Source organism: Porites lutea, chromosome 4 (assembly GCF_958299795.1).
Source record: "Porites lutea chromosome 4, jaPorLute2.1, whole genome shotgun sequence".
NCBI classification, from domain to species: Eukaryota; Metazoa; Cnidaria; class Anthozoa; order Scleractinia; family Poritidae; genus Porites; species Porites lutea.
In genome coordinates this window covers 48,544,617-48,567,741 of record NC_133204.1, presented here as the reverse complement: position 1 = coordinate 48,567,741, position 23,125 = coordinate 48,544,617, and the positions used below count along the sequence as shown (strand labels likewise).

Here is a 23,125-nt window from a genome sequence, read left to right as displayed (position 1 = left end):
AATTAATGGGTTAAAATTTTATCACTCACTGGATTTGGGCTAATCAGTCTTCAAGGAACAGGGTCCTGAATTTTCTTGTAAGTCAGTCTTGATTGATCCTAATTTTTTAGTTATTATTTTGTTGCTGATGTGATCCTTGGTGGTGCAAAAACAATATTGTTGAAATATGGTTTGTTTGCTGTTTGCATTTGTTGATCAAAACTTCTGCAACCCAGTTAATTAGCAGGATTGATGCTTTTTGTTCAAAGAATAAAGTGCAGAGGTTTTGACTAGAAAAAGTATGCAATACTTCGAACCATATTGTATGCTGCCTACAGTTCTCATGCTTTATTATCTGGTATTTGCGATAATTATTGGAGATGTCTCTACAAGTATGCTTACGAAACTTAATCCATACATTTGTATAGCAAAGAATGTATTCCCCCATGGATTGAATTAACAAACTTGACTGCAGTTGCTTGTACTCCTCTGGAAGCTCTTGTCAGCTGTTTGCACATGTTACAGCTAACATTTGTCTTTTCAGGGTCTAACAAGACTTAGTAGATAAATTGAATGAAAGTTCGCAACACATGAAATCATCAATTAAGTCCATTTCATTGTAACCTTGGATAGTTGTGTTAAAAAAGCATTTATTTTTCAAGCTCATCTCAAAATAGAGCATGAATTTTTCTGTGCAGAGGTAGTACATGGATTTCCATGGGCAATAAAAATATTGGAGAGCTTATTCATGAATACAAATAGAGAGGAGAAGTCATTACATTACGTTGCCATTGTAGCAGAATTTCTGGATAACAACAAACTGAAAAATTAATGTCTCTTAAAAAGTGAATTTGCACTATTTCAAACTTCATCAATCCTATTCAGTTCCATTTAATTTGTCAAGTGTTGGCAAAATTTTCTGGAGTTGAATCCGAAAGGTCCATATCAAAGTTTAGAAAAAGAAAAAGAAAATTTTTGTGTCTTGTGTACCTACTCCGTAAAGCGGGCGTGTGAAATTAGGAAGTGTCATGGCTAAGAAATGTACAAAAAAGCGTGATGCACATGCCAATTTTTTTGTTTTGCTAAGAGGAAACCGATTCTTTTCTGCAGTTTTCGTTGCCCTCACCGTCGTCATTGCTAAAGCTCCCTATTGTTGTGATTCAGAAATTTTGCTACCATGGTGACATGATGTCACACTTCTCCTCTCTATGCTTAAGGTTGGACTGTACTACTACAAAACTGAGATATGTGTCATGCCACAAAATAGCTAGGCAGGACAATCTACCCTTATCAGAGACCTTTAAAGTCGAGGACAAGATTTGTCTTAAACATGGTTCATACAATCTTGAAAAGGTCTCGAATTTGGTTTAGGTCCTTGAAAACTACTTGATTTCTTTGTTAGGTCTCGAAACATTCTTGAAATTCATAACCTTGTCTACGCCAGACATCTTTTTCTGTAAAATTGGATTATTTTGCCGAGAAATTTGGCTCATCTTCAGTTTAAGAACCTGTAAAACTCACGGGTAACGTAAAAACATGTTTGTGCATGAACAATATTTTATTTCCGTTTCTTTATTTCAAATGCTTTTTTTGTACCTCAGATGCAATGCAGTGGAAAGTAGTATAAAATAATGTAATCAACAATAGCCGAAGAACTAAAAACCGTAAATGACTCCATGACGAGTTTAAGCCAATAGGGTGATCAACGGGTGTTAAAGAATGCCGATTTATTAAATAAATCTTAGTCCTTGAAAACTGTAATTTGTCGTTGAAAATCCTTGAAAAGTCCTTGAAATGGTTTGTCTGAAGTTGTACGAACCATGTTAAAGTTTTTTCACATATACTGGCAAAATAGACACCCTGGAAATCTTTATTGTACTTTTTTTCACCAGAAAAGTTGGCACTGCTGTTTTTATTGAAGGAGGTTAAGCCGTCTCCCGATTGGTAAATGACAAAACTTCCAACATTAAATTTGGATAACTTGCTTCCGCCACAAACTTGAAGTAGAATGATGATGTCTACCACATTTTCCTGCCCAAATGATCCTGGTTCACACGCGCAAAGTATGTTAAGAAAATCTCACTCTCCAGTCTTCCTTGTCTTCGAATCTAATGGTCTCTATTACAAAAGAACATAAGACAATATGACAGGTTTAATTCACAAATACAAAACAAAAACACCATTACTGCAAAAAAATTTTTCAAACTGTAACATTTAGCATCAATGTATTTGGCTTTAGGGTACTGATTATAGTAATATAGAATTGGCTATATGAGATTTATTTATTAAGAGATTTGCACATAAATGTATTTATTATCTGATGACCAAACTGTAGATAATATAGTTATGTTAGTTCATAATCCAAGAGACTTAGTTATGTTATGGTTATCTAATTGTCATTGAATGAATGGTTAAATTTAGGTAGAATGCAAGAGACAGAATTTTTGCAAATTGTTTTGTTACTGAACTGTGGAGTACAAACAATGCTCCCTTTCATATTAAACAATGTTTCTTTTCAAATTTAGTGAAAGTCTTGATTTATCCTTTTTTATGTAGAAAGCAAAGGGTTCCTTCTCAGTTGACTCACAGTCCGCCATTAGATCAGCTTTAAAATTGCTAAGACACTTCACTGGAATAAAGCTTGCTCTTTTTTTTTGGAAGTACACGGTGTCAGAAAAAAGGAAGAACACTATCAATGAGGATGACGTGTGTCAATGTTTTTGCCAACAGGCAGGTAGAGCCTGGGAGGTTGGGAAGGCTTTCCCCCTCCTTCTGCCACTTTTCCTGAACTGAAAAAAATACAGACTCACTAAGAAGAGAGTCTTCTCAGCCTCCCACTCTTACAATTCATCATACTTGACTATGTTCCACATTTCTGTTGACAAAAGCTCAGAGGTACATTGGCTGTGACCACCATCTTGAGAGCCATAGAAACTAAAGGAAGGAGGGGTGGGGAGAAAAAGAGAAAAACTGGCTGCATGCAAGCGTATTTTTTTCTCACCTCCTGCCTCCCCCTTCTATATTTAAACACAAGAACCTCTCTGCCTGAACTCTCTGTCATTTCCAACTTCCAAATTGGTGAGGGAACATTATAGTATCATTGTTCACACTGCACAATATGCCTGCTATGCAAGCTACATTTTGATGTACCGTTAAGGGTAATAAAGACAAACATTTTATTGTTACTTTTGTTTATTTAAATAAATCTTTGAGCTTTACAAATAAAACTTGATCTACAAATACTCTACGGTTTCCATTTAAACCCCTACTACAAAAGAACCCATTTTAGCCAAAACTTTGACAATAACAAAATTTAAAGGGTTTTTATTTACCTCTAGTAGAGCGGTTTTCACTTGACTGTCGTAAAACCAAAACCAAAGTAAATACACTAGCCAACCAAAGGGCGTAGTAAAACCAAAACCAAACCAATTCCTCAATTACTTTCGACAGTCAAGTGAAAACCGCTCTATATACAACACTCAGTGATCTTGGTGATTCAAGCAATCTGATTAGTTCATTTTCTCGGACTATGACATTATATTCACCGCCCTAGGTGGTGAATATGAAGCAAAACAAAATCGCTATCAAGAAGTGGGTGTTTTGCCAAGTTTCAGAGTAAGAACTTTTATAAAATACAAGAATATCCCAGAGTTGATGATTGTGAAGGTAAGAAAAGACTTCATAGTGTTTAAATGGCGTGATTTTATTGTGAAGTGATCTACTGTAGTTGACTTTCATACGCTCAAAGCAATGTTTTTATTGACCACTACAGAGGAAATGGACGACACTTCGTCACTGTTTTGTGAATTCGGGATTTCCTTGCAAGACCAATTTTGCCTGGAAATATAAGTTAATTTATGGAGGAAAAAAGGAAAGCAAATATGTTCGAAAACTGTACATGCGAGCAAGTTAACATGGCAAGGAACACTGCACTGCAGATAAAGAATGCTCACCTCGATCGTAGCCGCTGTTGACAGCATTTGCAAGAAGCGACAAAAAAACTGTCTCATTCACAGTGAGTTGGCAGAAGCAAATAAAGGTCTGTGTTTCTTCTCAGAAACTTTCAACATTTTCTTTTCAATCATTGATGCTAAAGCTTACAAAAAAATTAAAACTAGGATTTGCCACGTTTGAAAATACTGTAAAGATCCAACTGTTGTGCTTGTGCTGTTTACGGCTACAAGTTCATGCATGAATTCACCCATGAATCAAACAAATCGTTTTTTTCATGGTTTCCTTTCTGATTCTGTTGAGATCACTTCGTGTGTATATACTAAAACAATAAAATTTTATATTATTTATTCACCTCAGGCTCAGTTAATATTGTTGAATAATTCCCTCGACATTATTCAACAATATTACTGTGAAACTCAAAAAAACGTGAACACCAGAAATATTTATGCGAGGAAATAGCCAATAAGGCATGAGAAACCTAAACCACAAACAGCAACGGTAATTAGTTTGTGCTTTTGAGGTTTCCTTTCATGTCCTGAACATTATTGTGATTGGTCACCACACAATCAGCATTCCTGAAATTTTTCATGTGTTCACGGTTTTCTAAATTTCACAGTAACTTCGCCTTCGAAGAATAATTGTTAAATATTTTGAGTCTGCATATAAAATGTGTGTGTCAGAGCCAGAGAAACTACTTTTTCTTGCTTAAATAGGAATCAACAGCTTTCCATAAAGCAGTTATGTTGCCAGCTCCAAACCCAGTAGCACCGCATCGCTGTATAACCTCCAGAAAGAAGGTGTCCTTATTAAACAATGGTCGTGTAAACACTTGCATCAGATACCTGCAGGAAATTGTAGAAAGTAATTATTTACTCATGTCATGAAAGATATCAATCATCATGGATAATGTGTACAAAGGGTTTAGTTTATTGTTTGTCTCACAATTGTCACTGACATTGATCGTGATGTTTTGACTAATCACTGCAGGTCTTCATCAGGCGATAGTGTTGATTGACTGAGTCCGACTACTTGTACCACCGTGGTTGTTAGTGATTGGTGTATCAGGTACCTCGCTCAAGTCCAATACAACACTAAGATCACACTTAGTATAACCTAAGGATCCTGTTGATTCACAAAAACAAGATGGAGTAGAGTGTAAGATTCCTTGTGCATTTGGCAAAGTATACATTGGTGAAACTGGAAGGTGCATGCATGAAGGGATTAAGAAGCATGATAGGGATACACAGCTTTCACAAACTCAAACTTCAGCCATTTCTGAACACGCTAATAAGACCGGGCATTATCCCCTCTGGGACGAAGTTAAGTTGACCGAGACTGTCACCGGTTCTTCTTGAAGAGTTAAAGAGGCTATCCACATAAGACTTCATCCTAACACCGTCAACAGGGGCAGTGGAATTGAGATTCCTGAAGTGTGGATACCAACAATCACACAACATAACAGCCGATCACTGTCACAGCGGACCTCTGAGGAATCAGTTTCTTCCTCTGACAATACCAACAATGCTTAGGATCGAAAACCCACCAACAATGAGCGAGGAATGTGATACACCAATCACTAACAACCACAGTGGTACAAATAGTCTGACTCAGTAAATCAACACTATCGCCTGATGAAGACCTGCAGTGTGCAGTTGAAACGTCCCGATCAATATCAAAGTGACAATTGTGAGACAAATGATAAACTAAACCCTTTATATACATTTGTAATTTACTCATTTTATAGAAAAACTTTCATGAAATATAGGTCATAAAACATGGTTGCTGCAAGTCCTCAGTTTTCAAAATTCTCTAATCTTCCCTGATAAAAATACAATTTGCCCAACCAAAGAATATAACATTTTACCTAACTTGACAGTGACATTTTGCTTTCTCCATTACTGAAAGATGTCCTTAATAACTTTATTTATATAGCGCTCATATCCTGAGCTTATGGCACTTGAGACCACAGGACCTGAAAAGCCTGAAAAGCTTCTTCCAGCCTCTTCAAAATTTCAATTTTTCCTGGCTCATAATAAAATTCTTTGACTTAAAGAAGTAAATTTTTCTCTGGCCATTTCCTGACCTGGAAATGACCTTTTTTCCCCAAAGCTTCTTCCAGATGGACCAAACCAATCCACTCTGTTCTGGACCAAAATTTCCCAAGGTCTTTAGCCACATGGATCATGCCTGTAACAGAACGAGCGTGCTAAATTAACCCAAATCACTCACTTTGTGTCCTGAGCAGCAGAAGACTCTGTATTTTCTTTTACGATGAAGCTCTCAGCATCTAACAAGACACCATGATTTTGAAGAGACTCCACACACTCACCCACATATTTTATCTCCTGTAATTTGCCTTCCTACAAAACAGGTTTATTTTTAATTAATTTTTCATAGAAACATGATGTTTTTTGAGAATCTTGTTCATGTAAATAAAAATGTCATTACTAACAATGACCATGACAAGTCATTTTGATGCATGTAACATTTTGCTGTTTAGGTCTTTGTGTCTATGAATGTAATCTCAAGGTGACAATACAATACTTTTGCCAACAATAATATTCTTGCCAACTTAGTGTTCTACTTTGTAAACAACAGTTTGGCTAGATTTGGTTCTTTCTCACCCAGATGGTGATTAGCCTCAAACATTGTTTTTGGCAAAATTTTGAGTTGTGAATGGGGCAAGTTTGACAATAAAATTAATAAGCATGTCACCACTACATTTCTGCCACAAACCTCAGAGTAATAAGCAGCAGGAGGATCAATAAATGCAACTCCATTATCCTTTAATGCTGCTACTGCTTCAGTGATATCTGGAGTATGAAGACCTATGTGCTGTATACCTGGTCCTCCATGTTCAGTCAAAAATGTCTGCACTTGGTTTGGACCTAAAACCAAAAATTGATTTTGCACTGATAAAACAGTAAGTAGGTGTGACATCAGCGTGCAAAGAAAGTTGTGTCCAATAGCCTGGGGCCAGTGGATTTTGCTGTTGGGCTAGTGATTTTTGTTCTTAACTTGCATGACGGGCAGGTGCTGTTTTGGGGGGAAATTCAAATACAGAAGGATTGTAATCAATCTTGCTAATCAAAAAGAGTTTGGGGGCTAGTTGAAATGACTTGTGGGCTAGTACATGCTAGCTACAGCTTGCCCGAATGGCAGGCTGTAAAACTGACTTTCTTTGCACCCTGGACATGTAGCTGTTTGGAAAGGTGGATACAGCTTCACACAGGCTAACTGTCTATCCGGTGGATGATGTAATAGTATCAACTATTTGTGAGCTCCCAGGCATCCAACTTTCAAACAAGTGGGGCTATGGCAGGTCTTTGATACCTGCCCTTTCTAAGAAAATGCATGTCAAGGAAGAGAATAATTCCACAACAATTGTTATTCGTCACTACACAATCAATGTTCTCAAAATTTTTCAGCTTTACATAGTTTTTTGAGTTTGACGGTGAAAGATCACAGTCTCTATATCTATAGCATTGATTATGTTATGGGTCAAAATTAAATTCAGGTTAAATCTTTTTATCCCCAGGTTGCTTCTCAATATTCTTTGTCTCCTCCCTAATTCAACTTAGGTTAAAAATTTTAACCTTAATTTAATTTTAAGGTAATAAGACACTTACACCAACAATGCAGCCATAAGCGTAAGTAACCCATACACAGACACAGTATGCTAATCATGAGCACCTATTTTCTTCAAAATTATAGCTCTCTAAAGAGAGCGAGAACATATGTTTACAGTTTTTGTTACGTCTGTCGGGACATGCGATTTTATCAGCTTGCTATGTCATATAAGCATGAAACGTAACCTGTTTTGTTGAAGAAAATAAAGTGTGATTTCTTGCATGGAAGAAAAAAATTTCCAAAGCATAAGAACACACTAATTTATCTGATGCATTAAGTTACGCTTCACCATCATGTCATACAGCATGCCGATGACTAGCATTGAAGAGAAAATAAAGTGTGACTTCTTAAATTGAGGAAACATTTTTTTTTTGAGCAACAGGTCTCGCTTATTTTTCTGACACAACAACTCACACTTCACTTGCATATTATGCAGCACATCGATGACCACTGTTATCCTTCTTTTGCAAAATGTCTTTTGACTAGAAAAAAATAATTGCTAAAAGGAACAAGCAACAACTAGAACTAACAGACTCTACTTGTTTCCGAACTGAATCAAACAGTATTTTGTATCTGGCCTTCAGAATTATCGCTTTTCTTATGAACATTATGGTCATTCAACATGACTGCATAGTGTTACAGTTTCTATGGAAACTGTAAACACAAAAACTCAAGACCTGTCCCCCCTGGTCCATATCCACGCCCTCCCACCTAATGTACCACTAACCTTGCCCAGGGAGTGGTTCTGCGAAAACAAATTTTACGCCTCCTCCTGGCTCGTCAGTGTCTATTCTAAGCTCTGACTCTGAACAAAACCAGTATTGCATCGCAGTTAACTTCATTCCAATGCTTGCACCTTGTATTGCACTCTGCACCACGAACCCATCTTGGGTTTCATCAGAGTTAATACTGAACCTGGTGAATCCAAAACATTTTTCATACCACTTCATAACCGTCTGAGAAGTCCCAAGAGGACACGCAAAAGTTATGTGATCAAAATGCGTTAAAATGCGATCCTTTATAATTGTTCGGGAATTTGACGAGTCTGTTGCATAACAAAGCGTTTTCGGTAACGCCATCTTGTTGTCGAAAACATCGAACCCCGGCAAAAATACTCCATTATAACCAGACGCATTTAACAATGTATGGACAACATTGCCGACGGGAGTTTGTACTACAGCGGACTCCACTTTTCCATTTCTATCGGAGAGAATTTCTGGTTCTCTGATTACTTTACCATCGTTTCTTTTTACAACATCTACCACTTGTTTTACATCTTTGACTTCAAGGGCAACGTTGAACACTGTGTCTCTTTCCCGCGCCCCTTCACTCAGTACGAAATTTATTGCATCGCGGTTTAACGTAAATCGATTAGGGGAAGATGAACGAGCTAGCACATTAAATCCAAATTTCTCACAGAATTGTTTCAGGCTTTGCTCTAAATTCTGACAAAGCACTTCAACATGATGTAACCGAACCACCATCTTTTTCGCTACACATGGCCGACGACTAGATTCCAGGGTCTGCTCGGATAACTTCACGAACTTTGGCCTTCATTCCTGTCCTTCTACCCTTGAAAGAATAAAGTCACAATCAACTCTCGATCAGAACCAGCACTTACACTTCTATTCACAAATAACTTCACTGAATAACTTCACCAAATAACAAACTAGCTAGTCGAGGCGTGCAAAAAATACATTCACTGCATGGGGGCCTTCATTCTTCACTTTCACCCTACCCTGGGTGCCAGAGACTTTTCTAGCGCAGTTTCCGGTTTCTGTCAAGTTTTTAAAGTGACCTGCGCGAAAAGCCCGCGAAAAAAAGTTTTTCTCGCGGCTTCGCCGCTCGTTGCTTCGGCCTACGGTCGACACCGAAAATTTCCACCGCACGCGAGAAAAACCTCTGGTACCCAGGGTACTTTCACCCTGTTTGTCCCCCTAAATTATGCGTAAACATTGTTTTCAGTTCCTTCTTTACTTTTCTTCGCGCCTTTTTTTCCCGCCCGTTTACTCTTTCCCTTGCCCCCACTATCTGCCCCTGGGTCTCCGAGGATGAGTTCCCCTGAGACGATTATCAGGGGCACCCAGAGAAAATATCTGTTCGGAAGACGATTTGAGTCAGAACATTTGTTGTAAAATTTCTTGCTTGCCTCTAAAAAATGGTGTAATTGTCCATTTTTAACGGATTTTTACCCTAAAAAGGTCACCTAGAATTTTCGGGAGCCTTTTACCTAGCTGAAATTTTCGAAAAGTTAAGTTTTGATCCCTATATATTTTCAGATCACTTGACTTTCAGATAGGATTTCCGAAGAGATGAAAAATTTTTAGGGGATAAAAATATGCCTATATCTACCGTTTAAATACTAAAATACGTTCAACAATGCTATGTTTATGGTTTTGAACCATTTCGCGTTCCCAGTGTCGTAGACGCGTGGCGTTAGGCACTGGAGTAAGCCAGGTCAACCACAGTGAAGCACTAGGCGGTCAGCAAGATTCAATACCGTTTATTAAAATCAGGCTAGTCCGACTATTTACAGCACTTGTGGTGAAAACTATAAAGAAACGTGCGATTTTTACGTCAGAAGAAACGAAAACTACGATAATGCTTCGTGCACGAAAAAAGAAGGAAAAACAAACTACTAGATTTACAAGCGTGACTTTCGTCTGATCTTGACTCCGGGGGTTAAAAAGAACTCCAAATCTCCTACAGTTGTAATAACTCCGAAAGTTCACCAAAAGCTCCTTACACTGTGATGGACTTCTTACAACTGAATAAACGTGCTTAGGAAAATGATAATCTAATGCATGCCTTCTGGCGTAAAGGAAATAAAACTGAATATCACGCATCATATGGCCGGTAACTGGTCAAAGTTTCAAAACACTACATGACCGGCAGTCCTATATTCTCAGTAAATTTCACAAAATCAAAAAATCCCAGCTAATTAAAATTATCATATGTTGATTAAGAAAAGTCAAACGATCCTGAAATACTTTGTAGATCTCAAGTTTAGCGTTTGGTTTACGCTGGGCTCCGAAAACGAAACCAATTTGTTTTGTGACACTTAAAAATTTTTTCAGCTCGACTGCCGGTCAAGGTGTTGAAAACACTAAATGACCGGCAGTCCTATATTCACAGTACATTTCGCTTGACTTTTCTTCATCGACATATGATAGTTTGGTTTAGCTGGGTTATTTCGAGCTGTAAAATTCACGGGGAATATAGGACTGCAGTCCTATATCCTTCCTGAATTACATGGTCGTTCCATGTTAGATCGTTCGCTATTCTAAGGCCTAGTAGCTTTGTACTAGTGACCCACTCTACCTCCTTTCCTCCTATGATGATGGGATCAAAGACTCTTTGCTCTTTAACAAAGGAGATCCTGAGTTCTTTACACTTATTGGCATTTAGTTGGACCCTGTTCTCGCGAGACCACTCAATTACTCTGTTAGCTATTGCTTGCACGTGACTTTCTCCGCCCTTTACTAGTACCTCAGGCACCGTGGTGTCGTCCACATATTTCCATTGCTGTGCGTTCGTTTAGTTTAGATTAGCTGGATTTTTTCGATTTGTGAAATTGACGGAGAATATAGGAATGCCGGTCATTCAGTGTTTTGAAAACCTTGACCAGCAGTCGAGCTGAAAAAAGTTCCAAGCCCTCAAAACGTGGTTTCGTCTTTTAAGCCCAGCGTAAACCAAACGCTAAACTTGAGATCTATAAAGTATTTCAGGATCGCTTGAGTTTTCTTAATCGACTTATGATAATTTAGATTAGCTGGGATTTTTCGATTTTGTGAAATTTACTGAGAATATAGGACTGCCGGTCATTTAGTGCTTTGAAAACTTTGACCTAGCCTGCGTGGCAGGCGTTTGAAAGGGAAGGGAAAGGGAGTTTTCGCGTTTCCCTCGCGCCCAAAACCCCCTTTCCCTTCCCTTTCAAACGCCTGCCACGCAGGCTAACTTTGACCGGTTACCGGCCATACAGCCACAGCGTTGAAACTTTATAACGGAAGGACATCTGTGAGCAGGGAATATTAAAGTCAACACAGACTTTGATTGTCGGCGAATTTCTGTAATCGTCCATCGTTCTGCTAGTGATAAGCTAGCCGTTGTTTACTCGTCTTGCTCGTTTGGGGCTGAGTCTTAATCCGGTCAAAGAGAGAGAAAGAGTGTCTGGCAAGGTTTCCAATATAAATCAAAGATTTGTGAATCGTCATCATTACCTACCCTGTTCAAGCAAATCGAGATTTTTTCTATATTGACTGTATGACTGTATCAACTGTAAGTACTTTCCTTAATATGCGCGCGAGTTACTAGAGTGCCTCCTCAGGATTTCGCCCACCTGCGGGGGCAAATATAAAAAATATAAAAAAAATAAAACAGGGACGCTACGAGTGTTAAAATCTATTTTAAAATTTACAATCATTTTGAAAACAGGGAAGGTTCATAATAAAAAATCTAAAGACAAGCTTTTCTACCCCCACCGGGCCCTCCTCCGCCCTCTCGCACACCTCCGCACAAAAGTGCTAATGCATGATGGGACATTAACCCAAACGACTTGTTGTGAAACTTAGTGAAACCAGGTGCGGAGAAAGTACACGTGTAACATCTCTCTAAGGTAAGAATATTAAACACCGATTTAATCATATCTTTTCTATCTGGCTTATTTATATTTCCCATCTAATTTTTATCACGCAATCATGGCGGGAGTTGTTTGTACACCTTACAAACTAACAGTCCTATAAAAATGGCGCGTTTCATCTTTACGATTTTATCGATCCAGCTTTATCACCATTCGATTTTAGCCCCGCGGGATTTTAGCATGCAACATCAGCTTTGGGAAGTTTCCTTTAATTTGCTTGACTTACAGAAGTTTTTGCTTACTTTGAGGGATCATGTTAAGAAGTGCTTTCAGTAGAAAGAAATCGTTGTCATAAAACTTGTATGGTCCTATTGAAAACAAATGCGGTACCCGTTCGTTGAAATTCCATCACTTCAGAAACGCAATAATTTGTCCACCCATTTGCAATTGCAAGATTGCAGTAAACTTTTCTGTCTTGTTGGTACAATACGTATATCTTTACACTGTTTTAATGCTTTTTGTTGTAGAATTATATTAGTTCCAATTTTAGGAAGCAATAATAGTATTATCACTGTGGTCTATTGACCAGGTATTTTTTTCTCAGAGGGACAAAAAGTTAATGTTTGAATTCACAATATATTTAGACAAGTTATAAAAACATGAATGCTTTATTTGCCATCCTATAGAAAGATGGAATCTCCGAGACTAATAGATGGAAGAATTAATTTGGATGCTCCACGTTATGACCAGTCAACATTTCTGGGACGTGCCAAGCACTTTTTTACTATAACAGACCCAAGAAACATTCTGCGCACAGCCAAGGAACTTGATGAAGCAAAAGATATTCTTATCAAATACAGGTATAATGAAAAACAGACAGGTATAAGAACTAAACTGCAATATTGTTAATGTGACTTTTATGTAGGATTTCATTTTGGTCCATATTTAATAAAAATATATGCAGAGTCAATATTTATACACAGTCAAGATGAGTGTAATACAGCTCTCACTTTTTCAGCTTGAACAAAATCCCTTTTTTTAACATGTGGTTGTAAGAGAAAGCCCCGCAGCTCTTCTTTCACACGATGCTATTGTTTAGAAACATATTTTCAATTTGATTTGGAACACTATGGAAATGTCAGTGGTATTTAAGTATAACAAAAGGTTTCTGCACTTCATAGGGTTTGTTGACTGATGTATCGGCCCATATCTTGGTCAACTGTTGGTCCACATGTCAGTTGCCATATCGACTGAGTGTTGGTTTCTTGTTGATCTAGGGTCAGGCAAGTCTTGACTGATATATGGCCAGTAGTATGCCACTATAGTTTATCGGTGGTTACTTCACTGATGGAACACCGACAGATCACCAACATATGACCAATATGTGGTCAATGTAATAGGTGATACCTTGGTTGACATATTGGCGGATATACCGGTCAAGTATCAGTTGAGTGTAGACGGATATCTGGCCATTAGTCGAGTATCAACCAATGTGTCAACCTCATAGCGACCAGCGTTTTGACCAAGCATTGACTGCTACCATCAATCGAGGCTGCCTGTAACACATATAATATTAAGCACATTCTCTCTAAGATTAAAATAGGCCGTGAGTTGTGTAACTATTAATACTGTCCACCTCATATCACTTGACAAGTACCTTGTAACCTTGTAAGGGAAAAGCCTTGGAGATGAGGTTGGTAAAAAAGTTATACAGGTGATGCTGATTGTTGACTGATATACCACTGACACACTCGCAACACACTACTGATGCTATCACGACTGACTGTTGGTCTATCTATCGAGTGATACTTGACCGATACTTGACCGATGGTAAAATACTACTCGGCCAATGATATATTGACCAGCTCTCAACCAACACCTGACTGAATCTAGTGACTGATATGTTGACCAAGAGCTGACTGAGATATTGATACATCAGTCGACACCCCCTATAAGATGCATGATCAAGGGACAGAGTGTTTCTCAAAAGTCCCTGTGACTTTTTGGCTGTTACGGCAAGTTTGAAAATCAAAACTAGTTATCTAGTAGCATGGTTCCTAGCTCACAAACCAGTCAATTTTGTTTCTTTTGCTTATAGTTTCATTTGATCATTTTCAAATCTATTAAAACCCTTTAAGTCCCAATAGTGACCAACATCAATTCTCTCCTAACAATATCCATGCAATGTCAAGAGATTAGGTTATGAGAATTAATAAAATGATTGCCTAAGAGAAGAGGCTTTGATCTTTTACCAAATTCTCTCAACTCATTCTTTAAGGAAATGTATGGAGATCAGTTTGGAGAATTGGTACATGTATATTGGGGCTTAAAGGGTTAAAATGTTTATCTTGGATGTAAAACGTGGAAAACATAAAACAGCTTTCCAGGCCCAAAAAGGTACCTGGACTTTTAAGAAAGAGACCGTCAGGTAGAAGCAGAGAGGTGTGGGTTTGAGGACTGCTGTTGTGTTTAGAAAAAGTATATTGGACTGTTGCTGTAGGGCATCTGGTAAAGCCGGAAACCGGAATCTGGAATAGCAACGGGAATGGGAACAGGAAGCGGAACCGGAACCGGAAACGGCAACGGAACAGGGACAGTAATGTGAAGGGGAACCAATACAAGAACAGGGACATCATTTACCTTATATTATTTTAATTCTGATTCAATTGATAAAAAGAAAAAGAAAACTAGTCTGGTATCATGCTCCCCCCTGACTCTCTTTATATTACGGCAACAAGAAGGTAAAAAAAGCAGCAAGTAAAATAAGTAAAGCAACAGCTTTGCGAGTGCATCGTGCTATCTTTCAATTTCTTCACCATTGATGCACAACAACGACGTAAATGATCAAATCTTAAGTTTTCTTGAGAACGTGAACGGTAGGCGATAAATTTTATTGTGTCTTTCTGAGCTCGGACGCGGTCTCCAGCTTCATTTCCCAACCTTTAAAAGACTGGACAATTTGGATTTAATGAGAAATAGTTTGAATTAAGACCCGAATTCAATTTCTCAGTGGTGGAAGTAGATGTTTTCTATCTTTCGGAGCTCTGACTCAACAAATTCGCATAGTGGAAGGTAAGAGGAAGAATTCAGACAGAAGCGTTCCATCAAGTGAAACATTAAACTTGCGGTTGCTATTCATGAAGCCCGCGACGGTCAGCGTTCTCGTTCTTTAAGTTCGCTATTATGTTTGACATGAAAACACAATTTGTAACTGGCTGAAGATAAAGAAAGGTTAATTAGATTAACATTTCAAGGGTGTTTTCTTGTTTCTTTTATAATTTTTCTGGCTTTTTACTTAAATCACGATTATACCTTTTTCTTTTCATATTTCAATACACTGTTTATATTCCCCTTCCTATTCCGGTTCCTATTATATTTTTCCCTTATTTTTCGTATGTAATCTAAATAGGAATTAAATGAAGATTAACTTAAATTAAGGTAAATGCTGTCCCTGTTTTTATAAAGGTTTCTGTTCCCATTCCGGTTCCTGTTCCGGTTCCGCTTCCTGTCCCTGTTCTTATTCCCGTTCCTATTCCGGATTCCGGTTTCCGGCTTTTCCAGACGCCCGTTGCTGTATGGTTGTTGTTGTTTTTTTTCACCAACAGACATAGAAATGAACCAGTAGGAACAACAGATGAACAAGTGTGGAGAGCTAAAAAGATGTATGAATCAGCATTCCATCCTGACACAGGAGAAAAAATGTTCATTATTGGCCGCATGTCAGCTCAAGTACCGATGAACATGTCAATATGTGGCTGTATGATGACATTTTACAAGTAAGTATTCTTTCATCCTTATTAGGGAATACAGGGTTTCCGTTGACGCACATGTGTGCGTATTTTACACACAGTAATCAAAAAGGACATACACTTCTTTTAAGTCCAGTTTAATGTCATTGAATGCATATCTAAAGAGGTTTAGATCTGTGAAACATTCAAACCGTGCGATGTTGAGGAACAGCTGGAACATTTCAATGGCATTATTCCCAGTCTTGCAAGTATTGTAACAAAATAACATGGCTTCTGCTGTGGAAAATACCTTTTGAAAACCCCTGGAACTGCCATTTCCGAGACTCTTAATTTCAAAATGTCCCTAGATGCCTCGGCCCTCAAGAACTTGTGCCTTTGGTGTTTTTCCAAAGCCGCCTACTATTCATCATCAGCCTGCTACTTAAAAACATTTTGACAGCCCTGAATCTATTGCTTTTTTGTGTGATTTTATCACCTTGTATCTAAAAAGAAACGTTATCTTACAATAATTCTCAAGCCTTGTTTGTTTTTTGTTGTGATTTTCCAGGAGTACATCAGCTGTGCTGTTTTGGCAGTGGATTAATCAGTCATTTAATGCCATTGTGAATTACACAAACAGGAGTGGTGACTCCCTTATTACGAATAAGTACGTTTATTATTTTTGTTTTGAAAAAGTAGGCAATATCAACTGTAAGTTGGGAACAGAAATTAATGTTTGATCAACACATATTGTGTAATTAAAGGTTAATAAATATAAGGATTTCTTTCACTACAGGCAATTGTTGACTGGCTATGGATTTGCAACAACAGGAGCAATAGCAGTAGCTTTGGGACTAAACCATTTGGCAAAGGTATGAAAGGACTTTTTTGTAATGTGTGGCACTCCAAGTTTCAACTGTTTTGGCTGCCATGGCAAGGGAAAAAAATGGAGAATAAAATTGCAGCAGAAGTCTTCAAATATTTGAGGACCTGTGTTTGACAGTTGGGTTTATAATAAAGTTGTTATTATCACAAAATATTTTTATAAGATTTAGAGTAAAAGTAGCTATTATAAATCAGCTGTTTTATGCAGATGTTTTGTCTCAAATGGCATAAAGTTAATTCTCTCTTCTCCTCACATAAATTTTAGCTATTGATGGTAAAGTTTGCAGTTTAATTAAAATGCAAACATCTGTTGTTCTGCAGTCAGCACCACCTTTGATTGGAAGATATGTACCTTTTGCTGCTGTTGCCGCTGCAAACTGTGTGAACATCCCTTGCATGAGACAGACGTATGTTAAAACACTCTTAGTGTTTTTTAACAGTATTACTGTACTATTAAAGTTACTGATTTGTAGAGATTGTACCATGGCCTAATGGCTGTAACTGGACCACCTGTGGATCCTGGCCTGGCTTTGCCATTAGCACTGTTTTGTTCCCTTAGAAGGAAAGATCATAATTCTCTTCAGTCAGGTCTGTGAGGTAATCCTGGGTTGCAAAGAGCTGTGCTGCCCTGTACCAGGAAGTCTTGGCTCATTCGCGCCTTTAACCCTTTAGGTCTTAAGAGTGCCCAACATCAATTTTCTCCTAACTACATCAGCAAAGGTTATGAGAATTACTAAATTGATTACCAAAGGAAGAATGCGTTGATCTTAAATCAAATTCTCTCAACTATTCTTAAAAGAAATGTATGGAGATCAGTCTGGAGAATTTGTATGTGGATCTTGGGATTAAAGGGTTTAACCCAAGGTGCTGATTTACAGACAATTTTATTCATCCATTTTTGTTTTAATTAATTTTGGTCTCACTGAATAACTGTAGCTACGCGAAGATCATTAAATTTTTTTCTCATCCCTTAGGAATTTATTAGAATTACATGTACAAAGCTGAATTGCAGTCCTGCACCTCAGAATAAGCAGTGCCTAGAGTACATGAATTAATAAAAATAAGTAGAAAGTAGGTTGAGTTTGATGGTATGGGTGAATGTAGTCCTGAGTAGGACTGTTGTTGTTGACAGTGACTGACGTTTCGACAACCTGTCCGGTAGTCATCTTCAGAGTCAAAGGGAGTTGTATCACGTCAGTTGATGGTATTATACTTTGGTTATTGATCTGATATATTCAGGACTACATTCACCCAGACGATCAAACTCAACCTACTTTTGAAATGACTCCTGGGTTTAAACCTTTCACAAAAATAAGTAGAGTTAATTATTTCACTGGGAAGAATAATGTTTTGTTTCATGATTTTGCTCATAGAGAACTGGTAAGAGGAATACCAGTCACTGATGAAGAAGGCAACAGGATTGGAGATTCAAAGGTTGTTTAATTTTTCATCTACTGTCAGTAGGAATAAAGTTCAAAAGCTTCAATTTACTACATTGGTGTCGGAGAAACTCAGTGACTGTGTGTGGCATTTAAGACACATATGATTTTGCCTTTCCAAGATTATCAAGTATCGCAGTGATGCTGTTATTGTAAAATGATCTGAAACCTTAGCAACACCCAAAACCATTAATTTTTTAAAGCTCCCTTTTAAGCTTTCACAGTACATATATTCACAAGAGACTATTCACTTAAGACTAGAATATCATTTCGGGGTGTAACTGTTATTTTTTAAATGACATTTTTCTTGTAGCGTCCATATAAATTTCCATTATTAATATTCAATCTTTATACTTTCCGAGGTAAAATATTTTCATGGTGATGAGTGTAACAATAAAAATGTGGCAATAATAAAAGAAGACTGCCAATGGTTTCCGATCTTAACTTAGCCTTCGGAGAATAATTGGATAATCAAACATCTGTACAGTATATATTAAAAAGCACTAAGGCATTCATGCATAAACATGTCACACTCATATAATGATAATTTGTTAGACTGTATTATTGGCTCGATATGATTGTGTTTGATTTATTTCACCTGCTTTGTGTGGGTTTGTTTCAGGCTGCTGCAAGAAAAGCCATAGCGAGTGTTGTATTTTCAAGAATTGTAATGGCATCTCCGGGAATGTGTAAGTAATGTAGTTGAATGTATAATGACGATAATATATCTTATCCAAGAGCCAGTAACTTGCAAGTGACAAGTGACGCGAATGTCTTCGTAAACGCTAAAAGCCATGCAAGAGAGAAACCTCTGCATGTAGGGTAGTCTCCCTCGCAGCCGTTTTTTGGATGTCATGCAACCCAAATTGCGTGACATCCAAAAAACGGCTGCAAGGGAGACTACACGTAGGGTAGCACTTTTGGTTTGAACCCCAGTGAGTTGTGTCACAAGTCAGCATTGAGAATGATTGTGTGGATGAGTGTGTAGTCCTGAATGGGACTGTTAGTTAACATACTGCAACAGATATTTCATTTCTATCAGCAGTCATGAATTACAGTGTATGTCAATAGTAATGTTAACTCTAACATTCAAATTCACTGAATGTTTTGTTGCTCATCTGTCATTCAAGCTGACTGTTCTTAGATGTTAATAATATAAATCTGAGATTGCATTTTCATCTGTCTTTGTTTTCACTTTTCAGCTATTCCACCAATTATAATGAACTACTTGGATTCAAAGGCATTTATGAAGGTAATCTTGCATTTAGTTCCATAGGATGTGTTAATCATACATGCAAACTGGGAAAAGTAATTTGTATATTCTCTTGACAACGCCTTTATTTTCTATTCATTTATTATTTATTAAATCATAAATTTTCAGTTTTCTAACAGGCAAGTGAAGTCTTATCCTCTTTTTCACAAAGTAGTCTTTAATACATATACTTACATGTAGGTTGTCATTTTTGTTGTTGTTATAGCGGTGGCCAATTTTAGCTTCTCCTATCCAAACGTGTCTGGTTGGACTGTGGTGAGTTTTGCTAATTTCATGTAATTTAATTGCTAATTTAATTACAGACCAATGTAAATGTTTTAAGCAGATACATTGTAGGCTGAGGTGAGAGTTATTGTTCCATGTTAGTGGAAGGGCTACTGTCAGTACTTTCTAGCTGAACATACACTAGAACCTTAGTACAGTACATGCCTAGGGTTATATCTTTTGCCTTGTTCTTTCCCTGCTAGAAAAGAACAACATTCAAGAAAATTAATTTTCTGTTTTGTCATTGTACAATATTTCTTTTAAGAGTCATCCAATCAACACTTATTCAGTCACAATTTTAGTATTTTAACTTTGGCTTCTTCTTATTTTTCATCATCCTCACAGCTTGGTGTTTGCTACTCCTTTATGTTGTGCAATCTTCCCACAAAGAAGGTTAGTTGATTTTGTTTTGAACACATAAAAATTACTTTAATGCCTGTATGACCAAGCTAATCATCCCTGTGACAAGTTTATTTCCCAATGACGAGTGTTGTTTCTGTGACGTCTGTTGTCCTTGTGATTTTTTTATCAGGGTTACGTCCTTGTAATGAGTGTCAGAACTCTGGCTTGACTCTAGCGTTTAAAAGCGCACCTCAGACACTACTGTGTCAAACCATGTCCCTTGAATGATATAATCAGATTTGATGTTCATCCTTAACTTTTGTAGGGGGGGAAGCATCCTTCCAAACCATATACCCATACAAGCTTGATTCAGCCGGGCAGGCTAGGGAAAATGCAAAAAGTTATTTACCACTAACTTGGACTAGAGAATTTGAGTAATAATGAACTTTTCCCATGGTGCGCTTGTATTTACGTGTTCTTGAAAATTATTTCAAAATCCTTGTCTGGCTTTTTTGCAGAAACATTTCTTATTACAAAAATAATGTATATTGTGAATGGTGAAAAAAAAGGGAGAAAAAGAAGGAAGAGAGGTCAAAAGGGGAAATTAAGTAAAAGGGGAGGTAGCAAAGGTGTAAGTCTTGGGGCCAGCATCGCTTTTTGCTTTCTGTAAATGTGTGTCCAAACCTTAGAATTTCATTTGGCATTAGAGACATAAGCTAATATGAATGCCTGACTTGCAAACAACATTTTGGGTGGTTATGAGATGCATGTAAGCAGAAAATGGTTTGACTAGCTGGAAATAGGATTTTTCACCAAAATCCCCAGTGGAGAATGGGTTTACACTGTAAGTTGAAAACAAACAATGTATCTCATTGTGGAACTAATTTTTTGGTGGTTTCGGAACGTTGTTCATAAATTTGCGAGCTTATGGCAAGTAAATACCCCCAGTAGCTTAGACAAGTTTCAAAATTGCTGTACAGGCATGTATTTGATAAGATTTCTACCGAATTTCGCGGTATTTTGCGTGTTTTTGTGAATTTCGCAGGATTTCACAGATTTACCTGAATTTCGCGGCTCCACGACCGCGCGAAACATCAGAAGCCCTGTCTATATAGCCTTCCTTGCCTTTACCACATTTGATCTTGTAAATAATTTGGTTGGAATATTGTATATTATCTTTCATGTATCTCTGTATACTGTTGTTGTATTTCTTGTTAAAGGCAAAATAAAATGAATGAATGAATGAATGAATGAAAAAACCACAGGAATAAGAAACCACATGGGTGAAAGTGTAAGGGAGGCAAATTGGCTCTGCAATTTAAAGATTTTGTAGACTTATTTTGATTCCTTTTGTTGCAGTTCTATAGCAGTCTCAAAGCTTGAACCAGAACTCCAAGAAAAGATAAAGAAGAGGGGAGGACCTCCAATGGAATATGTCTACTTCAACAAAGGGCTTTGAAGAAACTTCAATATTAATATTATTTATTGAAAATTAATCAAAATTTTTTATTAGCCCTTTTGGAATTTTGAAATGGTACTATTAGTTTAGGGGATTGTTAGGATTCATAGACTCAGAAAAACAAATATTAACTCAATTTGGTATTTACAAATTGCTGTCCTTAAGACTGTAGGACTGCTAATGAAATCTGTTTGCTATAATTAAAAAAAAGTGTCATAATTGCAATAATATTGTGAATTGTTAAAGACAGCTAGGATTGTTTGATGGAATTTGAGGCCCTGGTTGAGTAAAATTCAGACAAGGGACATAGTCTGGAAACGGCAATACTTGACTAGATGAGAGGGCAACAAAAACATGCAGATGACTTAAAGTTTGACAGGGACATAACTTACTCCTCAAAATGTGAAAAGAGCATATTTGAAATTCACACTAGGGACATAAATATCCCCCTCCCCCCCCCTAAGAGGGCCTCAATTGCCAGAGGGACATTTTGGTCGTTACAATAATCCAAAACAAACTGATAGGTTTAAAATAATAATCTAAAAATGGCCATAGGGGCTTTCATTGCAATAAATATTATTATAATCATCTTTGGTAACCGAACCAAATTGTTGGGTTATAATAATCCTGATATTGACATAGCTATTGTGCTGATAGTGATAATTCTTAAGGGGTATAATACATGACACTGTGTGCTTGTTAGTGACTTGTGGATCTCTATTTCACCGTTAACTCAAGGAAAAATATTATTATTTCAATATATGGCTTTTCTCATATTTCACTCGCCCAATGTACGTGTAATAGTATTTGAATTATCTGGAACGAAATTTTACGGTGTTTAAAGTCGTATTGGAGACCAAATAGTCATTCACTGGTAGAATTACATATTACTTGACATAATATACTGTTTTCTTAATCATAGTAGTGTGATAATGGTGATCAATCTCACTGCTGACATAATAGTTCCCTATAGATACTGGTATATTAAGTTATTAATTCTGGTGTGTTTTAAATTAAAAGTTTTTTTATTTTTTTAAACAGGTTTTGTCTAGTGGTGTAATTTTCATGTGTTGGAAAATCGTAGGTGATTAGGGATTCCACCCTGATTTAACCTAAGATTTTAGTAAAAAATAACGAAAAATTCCAACCCTCCAAGTTAAAGTTTTTGCTTGGTTGCCATTTGGCAACCAATTCTTTTGGTTGAGGGAAACGTTTTTACAAATCAAGTCACCAGCTTCAAAATTTAGTCACCATAGCGATTAAAATAGTCGCAACTTGGAGGGTTGAATTCCAGAGTCTGTGCCGAATGTTTTTTTGTTTTGTTTTTTTTTTTCATCATAAGGGGAAAGACTGCAGCTACATTGTGGAAGGATTGGGACCAAGCAAGAGTGATCACCCATTAATCCCTTTATCATCCCCAACAGTACATATTGCCACTGAGCCATTACAGAAATCTGGGATGTGTCAGGACTGAACAGGAATGTTCCATATAAGTCTCCCAACTTATGTTGCAGTCCCTGATGACTGTGATGTCTATGATTTCCAGTTGTGGAGAGCAAATATAATAGAGAATAATGTTCAAATAAACTTTAA

The 23,125-nt window shown here is 37.3% G+C and overlaps 2 protein-coding genes across 2 annotated transcripts; one reads left to right on the top strand and one right to left on the bottom strand.

The window, feature by feature from the left end:
- Positions 1 to 2,679: 2,679 nt before the first annotated feature.
- Positions 2,680 to 9,083, bottom strand: LOC140933899 (4-hydroxyphenylpyruvate dioxygenase-like protein). Its single transcript, XM_073383571.1, has 4 exons — positions 8,291 to 9,083; positions 6,670 to 6,821; positions 6,163 to 6,293; positions 2,680 to 4,775 (listed from the first exon to the last, which is right to left on the bottom strand). The coding sequence occupies exons 1-4, from the start codon at positions 9,045 to 9,047 to the stop codon at positions 4,625 to 4,627; spliced, it is 1,191 nt and encodes a 396-aa protein (XP_073239672.1). The 5' UTR covers positions 9,048 to 9,083; the 3' UTR covers positions 2,680 to 4,624.
- A 3,717-nt stretch (positions 9,084 to 12,800) lies between these two features.
- LOC140933906 (sideroflexin-1-like) lies at positions 12,801 to 22,570 on the top strand. The gene is made up of 11 exons (XM_073383579.1): positions 12,801 to 13,002; positions 15,748 to 15,918; positions 16,439 to 16,537; positions 16,667 to 16,742; positions 17,077 to 17,162; positions 18,129 to 18,189; positions 18,817 to 18,883; positions 19,397 to 19,446; positions 19,673 to 19,722; positions 20,077 to 20,124; positions 21,433 to 22,570. Exons 1-11 carry the CDS (start codon positions 12,806 to 12,808, stop codon positions 21,530 to 21,532), a joined length of 1,005 nt encoding a protein of 334 aa, XP_073239680.1. The 5' UTR covers positions 12,801 to 12,805; the 3' UTR covers positions 21,533 to 22,570.
- The last annotated feature ends 555 nt before the right edge of the window (positions 22,571 to 23,125 follow it).